The sequence below is a fragment of the Perognathus longimembris genome, chromosome 1 (assembly GCF_023159225.1).
Source record: "Perognathus longimembris pacificus isolate PPM17 chromosome 1, ASM2315922v1, whole genome shotgun sequence".
In the NCBI taxonomy this organism is placed as follows: domain Eukaryota; kingdom Metazoa; phylum Chordata; class Mammalia; order Rodentia; family Heteromyidae; genus Perognathus; species Perognathus longimembris.
The window spans coordinates 105,928,642-105,945,634 of NC_063161.1; the positions used below are offsets into that span (position 1 = coordinate 105,928,642).

Consider the following 16,993-nt stretch of genomic DNA (forward strand, 5'->3'; position numbering starts at 1 on the left):
TTGCTTCTGGTTAGGAGGAGAAGGTGCTGAAGGAAAGAATGTAGCTCTGCAACTCCCTAGGAATATCTAGAAGTCTCAACAATTAATGGCAAGCCCTGTGGTACCAATTCATGAGTGGTAAGAAAGGACCAGGATGGTGATGCTGTGGGGGACTATGGGACTGAGCCTGAGTGTCACAGCCTGATGTGGTTAGTGAAGTCCTCCTAAGTGACCATGTCCTTCCTTGTGGAAATGTAGGATGTCTCTTGTTAATGGGATGTCATAGGGGATGAACTCCAGGAGCAAGCTGGCTTTGCCCTCTTGGGCTCTGCTCCCAGGAGAGCATCACAGGCACAGACAGCTGCCCAGCATCTTGCTCCCACACAATCCATCCCTCATCCCATTCCACACAAAGAAGCCATCCTAGAGGGGTGCCCTTGGAAATGAGGGTCCTGAAAAAGATAACAGCACAGCCTAGATAGAGACCCAGCCCAGGAAACCACAGCCTAGAAGGAAGAGCACAGGACTCTGGAAGGTAGAATGGGTTCTCAAGCTGGGGATGTGTTGGAGCACGAATGCCATTGCCTGTCTAGAAAGAAACAAAGAAGCTTGTGTGGGGCAGGCACTTTCAGAGGACACAGAGAAAGGGGACTGTCAATGTGTGACTGACAGGCCGATTCACACTTGGTGTCCTGCAGCCGTGGCTTGTGTGTGTATATGCACACACTGTGCTGTCTTTCACACCACAGTGTGGGCAGAGGTCAGTGGGTGTTGGGGTCCATCTTGCCCCTTGATGGAAGGGGCTTGATGCACCTCCCCCAGCCCTGGGGAATGCGGCCCTTCTACCCCCTCTGGGTTGGAATCCAGAGGAACCGGTTGGGCAAACAGCCCCCCAACCTTCTAGCCAGCCCGGCGTGCTCGAGTGATGTTAGCCCTTGGGGGTCAGGTGATACCTTTCAGCCTATCGACATCCTGGCCAAACCCCTCCCTCGGAATCATCTCCCCTTGTCCTTCTCTTAATAAAGTCAGTTCGCTCTAAGAAGCTGACCCCGTTGCATATGTTTGCCAGACTTCTAGCGTAAGGAGGCGATCACATATCTGCGGCAGATCCTGTGCACGTCAGGTCGGAGCTGACCCCCCGTTCCACTCTAACTTACCTGCAGGTCGGGTGATTAGGGGAGAGGGCGAGAAAGGAGGGTGGAAAGAAAGAAGAAAGAGTCCGAGCCGGGAGGGGCCAAAAAAAAACCCAACATTGTGGCGCCCAACGTGGGGTGTCTCTAGTGTACACAGTGTCTGGGAGGCTGTACTATGGGTGCAGGGATCCAGTTTCATTCTACACACTCATTCAGTTAGTGACTGATTAGACCCAGACTGTGAGCCTCCTCATGGCCCTTGGGCTTCCTCATAGCATGGCAGCTGGAGAGGCAGGAGCAGAGGTTTGTGAAGTTTACAAAGCTGATAAAGCCTGGACTCTGAAACTCTTGTCAAGTGACTTCCAATTGATGGGCTAGTCAGAAGAGCCACAGATTCAAAGGAGCAGGGAGGAAAGACCTATCTTTAAGAATCTTGTTTGTTCCATTTTTTTTCCTCCATGAACTGCTTCTTATAAATTGCTGTCTTGGTTTGTCTATTTGTTATGATCTGATCTTTCTAAATCTGCGAGGCTCCCTGAAAAGATCTATTAATCTGCTTATGTTCAGTTGGACCCCTTGAGGGAGAAGCACCCAGGAATATGAGCACTGATTCAGAAAATGCCATGGGTATTAGACAGCATATTGTTACAGAAGAAACCAACAGCTCTCTTAGAATCAGTGAGGATAGACAGGAATATAACAGAAGTTAAAGCCATGTTAGAAGCAGCCATGAGGGATCCAGCACTCCTGGAAAGGTAGAGAGAGGAAGGAAGTCTTTAAGAAAAAGGAGCAGAGTGAAGTATAAAAGAATAAAGAATTAAACCAGATCACAGAGAAATGACAATGAGGGGAGTAAGGATCTCTGTCTTGTGGATTTGTGCAGTGATTCAGCTCTGCTCCCAGCAGTCTATCTGTTGGCTGCCGTTGGAGCATATTCCCTTTACTGTGATCCCATAGGTTTCTTCTGTGGTAGTCTGAGTTAGGGCCTTTTCTCTCCTCTACAGGGGTGGACAGCACCCATGCCATGGTCTGTATGGTCCATATTGTGTCTGTTCATCTCAGCTCTTGGGACTAAAGCTGTAGCACGTTGTTCATAAGATGCTGGCCTCTGCTTTGTCTGTAGGCGCAGACACATGGGAAGTGGCCGGTGAAGTGGTATGCACCAGAGTGCATCAACTACTACAAGTTCTCCAGCAAGAGTGATGTCTGGAGTTTCGGGGTACTGATGTGGGAGGCGTTTTCCTATGGACAGAAGCCTTACCGAGTGAGCCAGCTTTTACTTTCTGCTTCATTTCTCAGCTCTAGCACAAATAAGCACTAGATTATTTTCACAGGAACCTGAAAATGATGAAAGCGCTCAACTTTCCACAAACTACAAAAACATTGCTTGATGCTAACTGAACAGTGTTGTTTCTTCACCGTATATTAAATGTATAGATAGATGAATAGAATAGATATACTGGACCACCTTTATTAGTGTTAAAATAGAAATATAACGGCTGATGGTATCAAATTTATCACTCAGTTACAATGTTTAGAGGTGTGTGTGTGTGTGTGTGTGTGTGTGTGTGTGTGTGTGTGTGTGTATTGATACTGGGACTTGAACTTAGGTCTCTTGCTCTGATGGCTGGTGCTCTGTCACTTGAGCCATGCTTCTATGCCTCCACTTCCAGCATTTGGTGGTTAATTGGAGATAACAGTCTCTTTGATTTGTCTGTTCTGGTTGGTTTGAACATTGATTTTCAGATTTCAGCCTCCTGAGTAGCTAGGGTTACAGGTATGAGTTACTAGTGGCTAGCTAGAATGAATATACATGTGTGTGTGTATGTGTGTGTATGCAAACATGCAGCTCAATGCATTTTTACAAATGAAGCCTACTATGAAATCAGTCCTCAGTCAGGGAAACAGTAGAACCTGAAGTCCCCACTTCCTTCCCACTGGCCAGTCCCTCCTGGCCTATCGCAGCACATCTGATGTGCTCCTGGCTGTGTAGTCTACATACTTAAAATCATTCCATGTGTGTATGCATGCTTCTTCCTGAGGGAAGAACTGTTCTGTTTTGTTTGCTAGCACTGTTTTCAAATCTCACATGTGTTTGTTTGTCTCAGGGGATGAAAGGGAGTGAGGTGACGGCCATGCTGGAGAAAGGAGAGCGTATGGGGTGCCCCACAGGGTGCCCGAGAGAGATGTACGAGCTAATGAACCTATGCTGGACCTACGAGTGAGTACTAGACACTTCCTGCCATGTATCCAGGACTCGAGAGGCAGATGGCCTTCACAAGAAGCGTACATTCTCTCTACCTACATCACCTTCTGCCTTCCCAGGAAACCGTGGAGCCAGGGGCAGGAACTATCTTGCTCAAGATCCAGTCATGTCACTTAACAACAGGCCTACCTCCTGGGATGTGCATTATTAAGCATTCTGCCCCTTGTGTGGGCATTTTAGAGTGTACCTACACAAACTAAGGTAACCACAAAGTCACCAGGCAACATGATCATAGGGGATCCGCTATACGATCTGGGAGACTTGCAGAAGCCTTAATGATACCATGAGAGTTTGGAACATGCACCACCCTTGACATGCTCAGGCAATGTCTAGTGCCCTATCTGACAGCAGCTCCTATTCTGTAGAACATTCAGTCCGCACTAGGAGATCCTGCAGATCACAGACGGGCTCAGTGCCAGAGGCTTACTGTGTGATACACTTACACAGCCTTTCATGGCAGGATCAGAACCCCTCCCAGATCCTATGATGCAGTGTATGTTTATTCCTTGCTAAGCCACACTCAATATCTCCTGAGCAGAATGACATCACGAGTACTCTGAAATGTTGGACAGCAAGCAGAAGCACTGGACACATTCTGGAATGGCAGAGGGTGGTGGGTGCCAGTCACTGCTATGCAGGGTGGAGCTTCTTCTTAGGAAGTGCTAGTGAAGTGCTAGCTATGAGAAAACTGCAGAGGAAGCATTAGGCACAGTGCCATTTGATTTGACTACCCAAGTGGGCAGTGCAGAAAACACTCTGCTCTTCTAACAGTAATGATTCTTGGTGCTCAGTATGTAGTGAGTTCTGTCTGTTCTTGCCTTTCTGAGCTGAAGGGGATGGAATGGTGGTTGTGAGACAGAATGGCTGGATGTGTAATGTAGCAATAAGCTTAATGTCAGGCACTTTTTAAACACTATTGGCAATTTTGTCCATTGGCGTTATAGCCCCAAATCTTGCAAAATAGGAAAAAATATAACTTTTTGTCAGTATTGGGACTTTAATTCAGAGCCTCAGTGCTATCTTTGAGCTTTTGTGTTCAGGGTTACTACTGTATCACTTCAGCCATAGCACTGCTTAAAGCTATTTGGTGCATAATACTAGATAAGATTCTCACAGACTTTCCTACCCTTTCCTACCTAGGCTGGCTTTGAATCATGACCCTCAGATCTCAGCCTCCTGAGGCATGAGCCACTGGTACCTAGCTCGCTTACAAATATCTTGTAAATGAGGATAGATTCTCAAGGTTTGCAGGTTTCATATTAGTAGATTCAACAAACAGTGGATTGAAAATATCTTTTTTAGCTGCATCTGAAAGGAACATGTAAAATATGCCATATCATGCTCCTGTCATTATTCCCTTTACAATACAGCCTTACAACTACTTCCATAGCATTTACCTTATATCCAATATTATATAAGGAATTTAGAAGTGGCTTAACATGTACGGGAAAGTATCTGAGCTTATATGTAATAGTATCTTATTTTATAGAGCAGACTTGAACATCTGAGGAGTTTTATATCTATGGGGATTCTGAAACTAGGCATCTGCAGATATGAAAGAATAGCTATACCTCCTTCAATTAATAAAGTATGCTCCTGTTAGAGAGAGCCTGCACATGCTTATTTAGAGATCATGGATTATTAAAAGTTTTGCCCATAGTTTACTTACATCAGCACCTCATTTACTAACAGGAAAACCTTCCTATGTTAGGATTTACAACAGAAACTAGGTGTGGTAGGGCACATCTGTAATTCCAGGTACTGGGAACCTTGAGGCCAATCTGGACAAAGCTAGCATGACTTATTCTCAAATTAATAATAACAACAATAATAATAATATAGTAGGATTGGCCTGGGGGAGCATAATTTAAGTGGCAAGCACTTGCCTAGTACACATAAGGTCCTGAGTTCAATTTTCAGTACAGAAGAAGACGATGCCATAGTAGTCAACATCTGGGTCTTTGTCTCAGCTGCCATCTGTTTTGCGTTGCAGTAAGCACTCCTTTAACAGCCCTCATTGAGAAGGTGAAACATTTTCCACTGGAACGTGACAAGGGAGAACAATACTTATGCCTATATATTTTTTTCTCTCAAAAAGAGAGCTAAACATATCTATAGTATGTTGTCCGGCTCTGTGTGCTCAGACATCTTGCTGAAATTGCAAGAGCCTGCACAGGGGAGAGTTGTAAAGGATTCTGAACTCTAGTGCAAAACTCTAGTACATGAATCCCTGGGAGATCTTGAGAAATGCAGGCTTGGGTTCTGCAGGTTGGTGATGGGATGAGGTTGTGTTTCTGTGTCTGACCACCAACCAGATCGAGATGCTGGAGTGCCTGGTCCAAGCTTTGGCCACCAGGAGGCACAACTGTTTGAGATCTATGCTGTGGAGGGGACATTGATCTAGATTATTTTTTTTCAAGAGCTACCTTGACAAACACTAACACATCTCTTCCCCTGTCAGGGTGGAGAAGAGGCCTGGATTTGTAGCAGTGGAACTGCGGCTGCGCAATTATTACTACGATGTGGTTAACTAACAGCTTCCTCTGGTGCCTATTCCCACTACCTGTTCTAATCATACTCTGATGAACACCCTCTGCCAGTGGAGAGAGCCAGCTTCCTGTGGAACATGGCGTGTTCTTAGACTCTTCCTCCCCAGAGCAAGCTCGGCCCCAGAAGGAGGATGGTCAACGGGTCCCCCAAGTTCTTATATGTGGTTTTCATGACAGATCACTTTTAGGATCTGTATCTAAGTTATTTTTATGTGCGCTGGGGCCTGGGCTGCAGGAATCCCAGCAGACTTGATCTACAGGCAGGGCTGGAGGATATAGCACATTGCCATCCACTCCCCATTTGCAGATCCTGCAGTTAGTATTTAGCAGATGACTCCTGAGATGGAGAAACAGCCAGGGTGGAAGAGGACAGCAGCATTTTGACCAGGCTTTGGCATCTGTGAGACTGATCCCTGGTCACAGAAATGTTGTCTGAATGCATGAATGTTGTGGAGCTTTCAAAGAAGGAGGAAGAAGAAAAGGAAGACAATGAGGAGGAACAAGCTCTACCAGTATGATTTCTAAGCCAGTTAGTGAATAATAGTAGTAATAGTAGTAATAAATAAGAAAACTGAACGTTGCTTTTGCTCTGTGTTGTGGGACAGAAGAAACATCTAGAAGAGGAACAAAGCCCATATGGAATCCCTGGCTTGGCCTGTGTGTCCCATGAAGAGCATGCTGGGGCCTGGCCTTCTGTGCCTACATGGGGACAAGTGACTAATGCTCCCCTTGGATGCTGTGTGGAAGTGGAAGTATGACAGAGTGTGCTTCAGGTTGACACACCCGGTGCATAGGGCAGGAGGGATTCCTCTCTTCTCCAGGGAAGATGCAGCCAGAACACTGTCTTATTCTGAATCTGTAATCAGGGATGTGCTGCTCCTCTCCAGTTACAATCATGGATCATCTGGACTGGGGAAATTTTGAAGACATTTATCCCTTACAGCTCTGGGAAGCGCAATGTCAAGGTGCAGGCATCTGATGAGTCGAAGCACGGGAGGGGCATTGCTTGGGGAGACAGAGGGCTCCATTCTTAGGACCTCCTCCACACCTAATTACATCCTAAAGCCCCACCTCCAAATACCATGTCATGTAAATTTGGATTTATACCAGGTCATATCACTTTGTCTTCATCACCAGAACTTTGGGGGCTCATCTACCCAGAGAAGAGGGCAACACAAGGACCAAAGTCATCTAAGGAGTTTCTGAAGAGAAAACCAATTCTTGGTAAAAATTAAAAGACCCTGATCCTTATCCCTAACTGGGCCTTATTGAGAGAGGCTGTGGGTGAACATGTATGACCTGAGAATTCTCCTCCAGTGCCCTAGACCTTGCTACCCCCCACCTACGGTTTGACCTCATGCAAATCATTACCCATTTGGTGCATTTTGCCTGAGTCTCTGAAAGCTCAAAAGCTGCTGCACACCAGTGGCTAATGTCTGTGATCCTAGCCTCTCAGAAGGCTGAGATCTAGGAGTCTGTGGTTCAAGGTTAGCCCAAGCTGAAAAATCAATGAGAAGCAGAGCTGGAGATATTGCTCAAGCAGTAGAGCACCAACCAGCCATCTGTGCATAAGGTCAAGAATCTAAATCCCTCAAAAAAATAAAGTTAAAAACAATATATGTATGTGCCATGTATCAGTAAGCACATGCAAAGTTGGACCTGCCTCCTCCTCCACTTAGGACATGTAAAACACACACAGCCATGGATGACAGAACAGGACCTGCTTACAAAGAAAGGAGGTCATCTTACGTTTCCTTTGCTGAAAGAAGGCAAAAGTTACTTGGAGAACTTGTGTTAAGTTACCTTAGAAGCCTTTTAGAACTGTGCTTGCTGATAGTTTTATTTTTTTGTTAGAGGATAGCTATGTGCTAAACTCACTGAGCCAGTTCCAAAAGCACATTCAGGATCCCTGTAGTTATGACAATCAGTGACAAAATCTCCATCGGTCAGACCATCAGAAATGTAGTCGTGTGGAGAAGGGTTGAGTATGTTGGGTTTGGTAAAGAGGTTGCACCAGAGGCTCTGATTCTGGGCTCTGAATCTGCCTGCCTCAACTCCCACTGTAGTGTGTGTGTGTGTGTGTGTGTGTGTGTGTGTGTGTGTGTGTGTGTGTGTGCATGCCCATACTGGGGCTTGAACTCAGGGTATGGGCACTGTCCCTCAAGGCTGGTGTTCTATCACTTGAGCCACAGAGCCACACTTCCAACTTTTTTGGTGATTAGGTGGAGATAAGAGTCTCACAGACTTACCTCCCTGGGCTAACTTCCAACCGTGATCTTCAGATCTCAGCCTCCTGAGTAGCTAGGAGTACAGCTGTGATCCCCCCATGCCCAGCTTAATTCTTTTGCTCTGGAGTGATGGCAGCCTTACTGAAGGAGGACTAAGGCCAAGTAAAGGCCCAATTTGGAGAGAGACCTTTCCCCAAGGAACTCCAAGGGACCTTCAGCCCCATGCTGGCCTAGAGCTCTACTCACAGACTGTCCTTCTGAATGTCCTATCTCTCTCCTGGGAGCTGGGTTGTCTCCCATATGCCTTTTACCTGCTGGTCCTTCTTCAGAAGGGTGCCAAGGAGCACCCTAGCCAGCCCTGGATGCTCCCCCACTGACTGCAAATGCCACGGATACCTCACTCCCTGCAGAAGCAAATATCTCTCCGTAGAAGCAAGAGCCCCAATCATTCCATGGTTAAAAGCACTGCATGACGTGTTTTCCTGTAAGCATGCCCTTCCCCATTCTCCTTGACCTACTTTATGTGCTGGATGGTGACTTCAGGTGGACCCGAGCCTGATGAGCCCCTCTGTCAGCAGAGGTGGCGGCTCCACAGTAAGTCCTCCCCAGCCAACCCTGCAGCAAACAGCACACCTCCCATTTCTTCCGGAAGCGCCACATCGTGTCACTGGTTGTTGAGTGAAGCTGCGTGAATAAAAATGTAAGTAAAGTCTAGCTTGGTGGTGATGTTCCCATGAGTCATTGGGACATGACAGGCTTGCTGCCAACTAGTGTTAAACGGCATCGTCAGCTATGCAAGCTGCATGGCAGCTTGTCGAGGCCCTGCTGCACTGTACAATGCAGGTTAACATCCGCCATGCCAGAGGTGACCCTTGAAGGGGAGCCTGTCCTCGGGGTGTGTAGGCTCCATTTCCTGGATCTCCCATGAGGGTCTCATAGCCCATCCTGCATGCTAGTGAACTATGGGCCATGGAGACCCAGAAATCCCCCCTGAAGGCCAGAGCAGGGCATGGGGTGTGAGCGCTGCCTTGCTTTGTGAACCCAGACTGAAAGCACTGGGACAGATCAGGAAAGGACTCCCAGGCCCTGACCCCCTCCTGCCCTGAGGATTCTACACTAGCCAGGAGCCACCAGCCCACACCAGAAATCCTAGCTACTCCACAGGCTGAGGTCTGAGAACTGCAGTGGGAATCTAACCCAGGAAGGAAAGTCTGTGAGACTCTTATATCCCATTGATTACCAAAAAAGCCAGAAGTAGAGCTGTGGCTCAAAGTGGTAGAGTGCTAGACTTGAGCAAAAAATATCTGGGACGGTGCCCAGTCAAATGACTGACCAAACACACACACACACACACACACACACACACACACACACACACAGATGTAGTCACTCTTGCCTACATGGACACATCTATGCTGCACAGTCATGAATATGTATATATGCAGACATTATATACATGCATGTGGACACACAATTTATGTATATATTTATATAATACGTATATATGATGTATCTGTGTACAGATGGGAAATCAAGCCCCAATGCATTGTCTTTTAAGAGGCCTATAAGATCCCAACTGTGGCACACAATATTCATTCTCTGTTTGCGCGCGCGTGCGTGTGTGTGTGTGTGTGTGTGTGTGTGTGTTTCTGTATCTCTGTTTCCCCACATCCCACTCACTCACACCCTAGGACACATGACCATTCCAAGAAAGAACTCTCTTCTAGAATATGCTCTGAGCTAGCGACTGACCCTGCACCTGAGTCACCAGAACACCATCTCCCTGGCCATTCCTGTGGACTACCCCCCCCCATGGGCCACCAGACCAGCAAGCAATGCTGGAAGCCCCTTCTCACCCCCCCACCCCCCCGGGCTCAGCTGGGGAGTTTCCAGCAGCTCATTCTTAACTCAGCATTGCTGCTGTGAAGCTGTGAGTCAGACGCTTTCCAGCCCTGCAGCCTGGGAGGTCTGTGAGTGAGTCTATTTTCCATGGCTGTCACCGAGCTGTGGCTCACTGAGGGAGAAAATGTGGATTGTTCATAAACAACTCCTCCTTATTCAGGAAACACAAAGAGCCAGTGTTTGCAACTTTCTTCTCAGTGGCTCATATCAGGTGACATCATACATTTCTGGAAACACTGAGCTGCCAAGCATGGCATATGGCGTGGTAAACATGGACTGCTGAAAACAGCTGGACAAGGCCTCCCTGCACCCAGCCCAGGAGCGAAGAGAGGCCTCAGCACCCCGAAATGCGTGTTAAAGTTCTTGTCAGGAAGAAAGTGCTAATCCAAGACATGTTCCCTGGGGACTGGCAGATTGCACTAGGGGGGGTCTGATGACAGCAGGTGTGGTCTCCAGGGACACAGCAGCCTAAAGAGAAAGCTGGGCAAGGTACTGGATGAGGCAGGTGTCACCCACTCCTCTCCTGCACCACAAGCCTTGCAGGAGAATCCAAGAGGAACTGCGCCAAAGGCCACTGAGCGGAGCTGGGCTGGGCCCCTGGCTGGAGAACAGGGATCTGGGGCCTGGGAAGCAGGGCTCCAGGGTTGAGGAGCAGGATGGGCCACCTGAGAAGGGAGAATCAGGCCAAGGAGATCCATAACACAAAAGCACAGAATCTTCACCCACCTTTCTCTGTACCTGCAGCAGCTAGACAACACATGTTCTAGGACACACTTGCTGACAATGTAGAAGACACCCCCTTCCCCAATGTGGGCCTTGAGATTGCTCATCTGCGTCTCCCCGCAGGATAGCCTGGTGCTCTGATCTCCTGCAGAGACTGAACAGGGCAGCCGCCCGGGGCACTGTGGGTGCTTCCCCACCTGCAGTCCAAGCTTCACCCTCACAGGGTTTGGAGCACATGGTCTAAAGCTAGTCCCTAGACACAGGTTCTTCGTGGGCTCTCTGTGTGCCTCTGAATGTGTGTGTGTGTGTGTGTGTGTGTGTGTGCATGGTGTGTATGTGTTTGTATGGGGTGTGTGGGGTGTGTATTTCTGTATGTGAATGTCTCTATGGTGTGTGTATGTAGTGCATGGTGGATGTGTTGTGGGTATGTGTGGGGGTGTTTGCTGTGTGTATGGTGTGGTGTTATATGTGTTGTATGGTGCGGTGTATGCATGTGTGTGTTAGAGTGCATGTCTCTGTATATGTTATGGTATAGGATGTGTTTCTCTGTGTGTGATCTGTGTTGAGTATATGGTATGTATCTATATGTGGTGTGTGTCTGTTGCATGTATACCGTACACTGTATGTGTTTTGCCTAGTGTATGTGTGGCATATTATGCATGTGCGATGTGTGCAATGTATGTGTTGTATGTACTGTGTATGGTGTATGCATGGCTGTGATGTATGTATACCTGTGGTGTATGTATGTGGTGTTTGATGTGTGTGATGTGTGCATGTGTACTTATCATGTGTGTATATCGTGTGTATATGTATGTATAGCACATGGTCTAAAGCTGGTCACTAGACCCAAGCTTTCCCATGGGCTCTGTGTATATATGAGTAGTGTGTGCTGTGTATGCGTGTGACATGTGTGCTATGTGCATTTTCATATTTATATGTATATGTATTTGTGTGGTGTATGATATGTGTATGTTGTGTGCATGATGTGTGTATTTGTGGTATGTGTGGTATGTGTGGTGCACATGGTGTGTGTGCATGTGCCATGTACACATATGTGTATGTGTGTGTCTTGTGTGTGCCCCTGTATGTGGAGCTGTGTCTACCACAGAAGGGTGCTCCTGTAGACCCCAGGCCCCCTCTTGGGCCTCCCTACTCCACAGCTGCCTCCAGCTTTCCAGAGACAGAACCAGTAGACAATGTTCTGCACGGAGTCAAGGCCCCCAGCTGCTCCCCCACAGCTGAGAAGCCGGGCAGCTCACGAGTGCTCTGCCACTGTCCTGATTCTTCTGGCCGAGGGGTCCCCATGACAATGCTGATGGCTACCTGTGGGCGCAGCCTGCCTGCCAGGGCTCGTCCAGTCATGACGACTTGCGGGAAAGGGGTGTCCCAGCCAGCGAGCATGCTCTAGCTTTGCCCTCTGACCCTGAAAGGCCAGAAAGTCCAAATCTCACAGGTGTCCCCACCTCACAGACGCCCCATGGACAGTCCCCTCTGCCTTCAGCCCCTGCACCATTTCAAGGGGAACAAAGGTGAATGCAACCTAGACCCACTGACGGCCTTTTACACGAGACAAAAGGAATCATTGGACAGCTAGAACAGGTTTATATGTGTGAATTTTCTAATTCTGCAACTCAGATCTGTGTATGTGTGTGTGTGTGTGTGTGTGTGTGAGAGAGAGAGAGAGAGAGAGAGTGTACTCTAGGAAGAGAAAGACAGAAACAGACACAGAGAGAAACAGAAAGAGGAGACACACCTAGAAGCAAGAGAAGAAACCTGGGGGAGATTCAACAGCTCCAAGGTCAGAGTTGCCACTTGATGAAACATCTAGCTGTGGCTTTGGATGCTCACTCCATCCCTGGAGGCTGCAGAGTTCTTATAGTTCTCTATTAGGCCAACTCCTCACCCCACCCTCTAGCTGTTATGTCAGCAATGGCTGTGGTTCTGGGACTTGCAGGGAGAACTTGATAAGTCCACTTCTTCAGGGGAAGCCTGGTGAAGTACCATCTCCTGCCCCCTTTCCCCTCCAGCTGTTGTCCCTCTAGTCACAGGAGTGTCATCAACCAGTTAATCAAGTGTCCAAGCCAGGTGCCAGTGGCTCATGCCTGTAATCCTAGCTACTTAGGAGACTGAGATCTGAGGATCGTGGTTTAGGTAGGAAAGTCTGTGAGACTCTTATCTCAATCTCCAATAAACTACTCAGAAAAAGCCAAAAGTGGTGCCATGGCTCACGTGGTAGCGTGGTAGCCTTGAGATAAAGAAACCCAGTGGCAGCACCCAGGCCCCAGGACTAGCAAAAAAAAATCCAGCATCCAGTCACACCCAAGGCATCAGCTATGGAGTGAACTAGGCATAGTGGTCATGGCTGCTACCTCACAGGCAGTGCTGTAGAACCATTCATACTATGAACCTCTCAGACAGCACAAAATGACAATGCAGAAATTAAGCCCAGGGCTCAGTCCCAAGTTCCCTGTTATAATGACCAGCAACTGGCGAACAAACCGAAGCTACTCTCTCTCAAGAGACCCCAGGGCCCAGGGTGCACATCTTTACCTTAGAAAATGATATTTCTGATGTCCTAGGACCAGCCAGATGGGCAGAGCCTGCCCAACTTGCCAGGCTGATTTACATAGACAAAGTCCATCCTTCAGGTGATTTCTCAGGCAAGCAGCAGTAAAAGCATTGCCCATTTTGGCCTGGTTCCCTCTCCCTCCGGTTTTATTCCTTAACCTGCAGATCATTGTAAACAGCAAACATTATAAGGAGGTAATGGAGTTTGAAACTGCTGGCTCAGAATGTCAGTGCTACTCTTCAGATGTCCACTAGGTGGAAGCAGACACTCAGGCAAGAGCTTGCCCTGCCCAAGACATGGGCAGGCAGAAATGAACGGCTACCACCTTTGCTATGCTTTTGCTTTTTTACAAAAGATGAAAAACAACGTATTAAGTGAGTTGTACTCAAAGTAAGAAGTGTGTAGATGCTCCATTCTTGGAAGCAGTTTCTAATCTTTAACATCAAAGTATTGACCAGGAGAATGGATTTGAATAGTTTCTTTACTCTCAATGATCTGTTGGGCATATTTCCATTCCTGCTGGTTTGACACTGAAATGTGGTCATTCATAAGTCTTTGGTCACCCACAGTGGAAGATAGTGGACCCTCGACCAGGCCTCATGTCTGGGGTCTGAATAGGACACAGATGCTTACCCGAAGAAGGTCTTTCAGACTATGCAAAGTGCCCAGCCTCAACTGGAGCTTGAGTAGTCCAGGCTTTTGATTAAGGGTCAGTTTGCAAATGAAGTAATAAATTCATGCACTCTTTATTCAATGTAGTTTAGAGAATTCTGCCTTGCAGAGTATAGAGTCCAATGAGATAATGAGAAAAATTCTAACCTGAGATTTCCAGATGTGAAGAAATCACATCTGAAAAGTCTGAGGTGAATGAGACCATTTGCTCTGAACTTTGCCTGTCTGCCACCCCCCCCGCCATCCACCCAGGCCTGCCAGGACCTTTCCAGGCTGTGGCATGCAGCCAGCATGAGAGAACCACACTATGGGGACAGCTCATGTCTCCTTTTGATTTGAAGACATGAGTCAAATCCAAGGATGAGCCACCTTCTTCACACATCTGAGAAAATAGGTGAGAAGTGTCGAGAAGAGTGGCATTTCTTGTGTGAGGAGAAGATAGGAATTTCACATTTATCTGCTCACTTTCTGTCAGCTAACTGACACATACAGAAAAGGATTTCACTAGGGAACCAAACACATTATTCAATGTTCTAAACAACCACTACAGCTCTTCTGGAAATTTCCCACTGGAGAGATTCAGTTGGAGACCCAAGTCAGATGCTCTGAGTCAGTGTCCAGGCTGGGGTGTGCTTTCTCTGGCAGCTGGGTCCACCCATCCAGGGATCCAGGAGTAGAAAGCAGGGGGGAGCATTCACCATCACTCCCAGCCCCTCTGTGGCACTATTCCTCTTGCGGTTTCCATGACATTATGTGTTCTGCTGGCCTGGAATTCTTAGCTACAGAAGGATCCAGGTATCCCCCAAGGGATGACTCCAATGAACTAAAGGTTAAAAAATGCCACCTGGCCATGTTGGGTCCTTTGCGTCAACTGGATAAGAAGGGAGTGATGGAGTTGGCTGGAGTGATTGACCCAGATCAGCAATGGAAAATTAAACTAGGACTCCTTAGCAAAAGAAAGGAAGAATATTCTAGAGTACAAGTGAGCTCTTAAAAATATCTTAGCTTTATTGTGTCCTGAGATACAGGTCAACGAAAACAAGATAGGTCAGGTAGAACTTGGGTAGCCCAGACCTTTTAAGAATTAAAAAAAATCTAAAGAACATGACCCACTGAGGGGTTTGTGTACTGCAGAGGGTGTATAGACCTGGCGGGGAAGAAGGCATTACCAGCTGTCATGATGGGACCAGGCCCTGAAAGACAACTATATTTCATGCTTGTTTTGTTAAGAACACATATGTGTGTGTAGATATGTGTGACTATGCACACACACACATACACACCACTGCACAGATAAAACAATGCTAGAGGCATGGATCACATGCTAGAGCTCCACCCAGTAAACACAAGACCCTGAGTTCAAATCCCAGTAATCTTCGCCCCCCCCTCAAAAAAAAAAGAAAAGAGTGATATTGCTATCTGCTTATTGGGTGATATTTCTGACATGGGAGTCAAGTTGACAAAATGGACCTGTGGAGTTTATTTTGCAAGTGAGCTTGACTAGGTTCAGGTGATTGGTAAAGAATGCAGATATGTCTGTGAGGTCTGAGGAAGAGATCATCAAATTAATCCAAGTTTGAGTGAGGGCAACACCCTAATGCATCCACCTAATGCACGAACCCTACTGCAACACCCTAATACATCTCCCTAATGCATGCACCCTAATTCAATACCCTAATGCATCTCCTTAATGCATGCAGTCTTCCCTCAGCTGTTTCAGGCCTGAGTAGACCAACCCACAGTATCAGAGTAAATCTGCTCTCTGGGCTTGCGTGGGGAATCTATCTACCCCTCCCTGTTCTCAATCACAAGTGTTCCTGGTTTTGGGCCTTGGGAATCTATCTAGGACTCATGCCATTGGCTTCCCAGGCTTTTGACCTCAGGACCAGGCCCAGATAACATCACCACCTTGCCTGAGCCTCTAGATTGCAGACTGTGGAGTCTCAGCTTCCATAGCCATGTGAGCTGGTTCCTGGTAGAACCCTCGCCTGGGTCTGTATATACCCTATTCGTTGTCTTTCACTGGAGAGCCCTGGCAAACACATTGTTTGTTGGTTTTAGATAAGATGAGAGCGACAGGATCCTTATGCACCATAAATCCTCCCCCCCCAGAACAATTGGATAAACCAGTGCAATGAAACAAAGATATATTCTTTAGAAGACAATGCAGTATTGAGTAATATTGCTTTTGTCTTCATCCTTCAGTTTAGTCAAGCTATGGATAATCACAGAGATGTGGGAGCTTGCATTAGGGCCACACTTACTGAAGGATGGTAGAACAGAGTGAGGAAGGGGAATTATAGGCCGCTGTGGTCTCCAAGTTTGTCCTGCGTTCTTCTCTTGTTGGGTTGAAGATGGAATTACAGGTTACATGTAGGCTCCACCTCTGAGCTACACCTTCAGCACCATTTTATAGCATGTGACTTTTCTCACCATCCATGGAGGTGGGCTGTCTCTTTGGATTCTAAAGTTGAGGATGTCTTAAAAACCTTCCTATGTGTGACCTCGAAGAAGTGGCTTAACATTGGAGCCCTGGCTTTGTGCAGTGACAGTAATAATAAGAACATCCACTTCCTATGCCAAGTTCATAACATTTCACTCCGTAAGTCATAGCTTCTTCCTTTTTCACAATGACCCATGATGCTCAGGGGCTGGACTCGTACAAGGTACAAGCAGGTTCTATGCAGGTTCTTCCAAAAGACATGAGCTCCACAGGTGCAGAAGACCCCCAAGACATGAGGGGGTGAGCCAGATGACCTGAGCCCCTTAGCTTTGAGAAGGTCATGGGCACAGTTACTCTGCACCCCCAGTGGTGTCTACACACAGAGTTTGTGTGCTATGCTATCCCAGGGCATGCTCCTCGTGGGGCGCTGAACTGCTAGAGGGCTTCAAGGAGGAAAGGAGTACTCTAAACTTGCTATGCCAAGGCCGCTGGGTTCACCTGACAGCCCAGTGAAACGTGAGGTGCAGGG

General features: G+C 47.3%; 1 protein-coding gene across 4 annotated transcripts in view; it reads left to right on the forward strand.

Annotated features, from left to right (window-relative positions):
* Nucleotides 1-6,414, forward strand: part of Syk (spleen associated tyrosine kinase) — a 66,315-nt gene extending 59,901 nt beyond the window's left edge. For all 4 annotated transcript variants that reach the window (XM_048340080.1, XM_048340000.1, XM_048340156.1 and 1 more), the window contains 3 exons: nucleotides 2,236-2,376; nucleotides 3,221-3,333; nucleotides 5,840-6,414. In XM_048340080.1, coding sequence (XP_048196037.1) covers nucleotides 2,236-2,376; nucleotides 3,221-3,333; nucleotides 5,840-5,912 — 327 coding nt within the window. In that variant the 3' untranslated portion in view covers nucleotides 5,913-6,414. The remainder of the gene's footprint in view (nucleotides 1-2,235; nucleotides 2,377-3,220; nucleotides 3,334-5,839) is intronic.
* The last annotated feature ends 10,579 nt before the right edge of the window (nucleotides 6,415-16,993 follow it).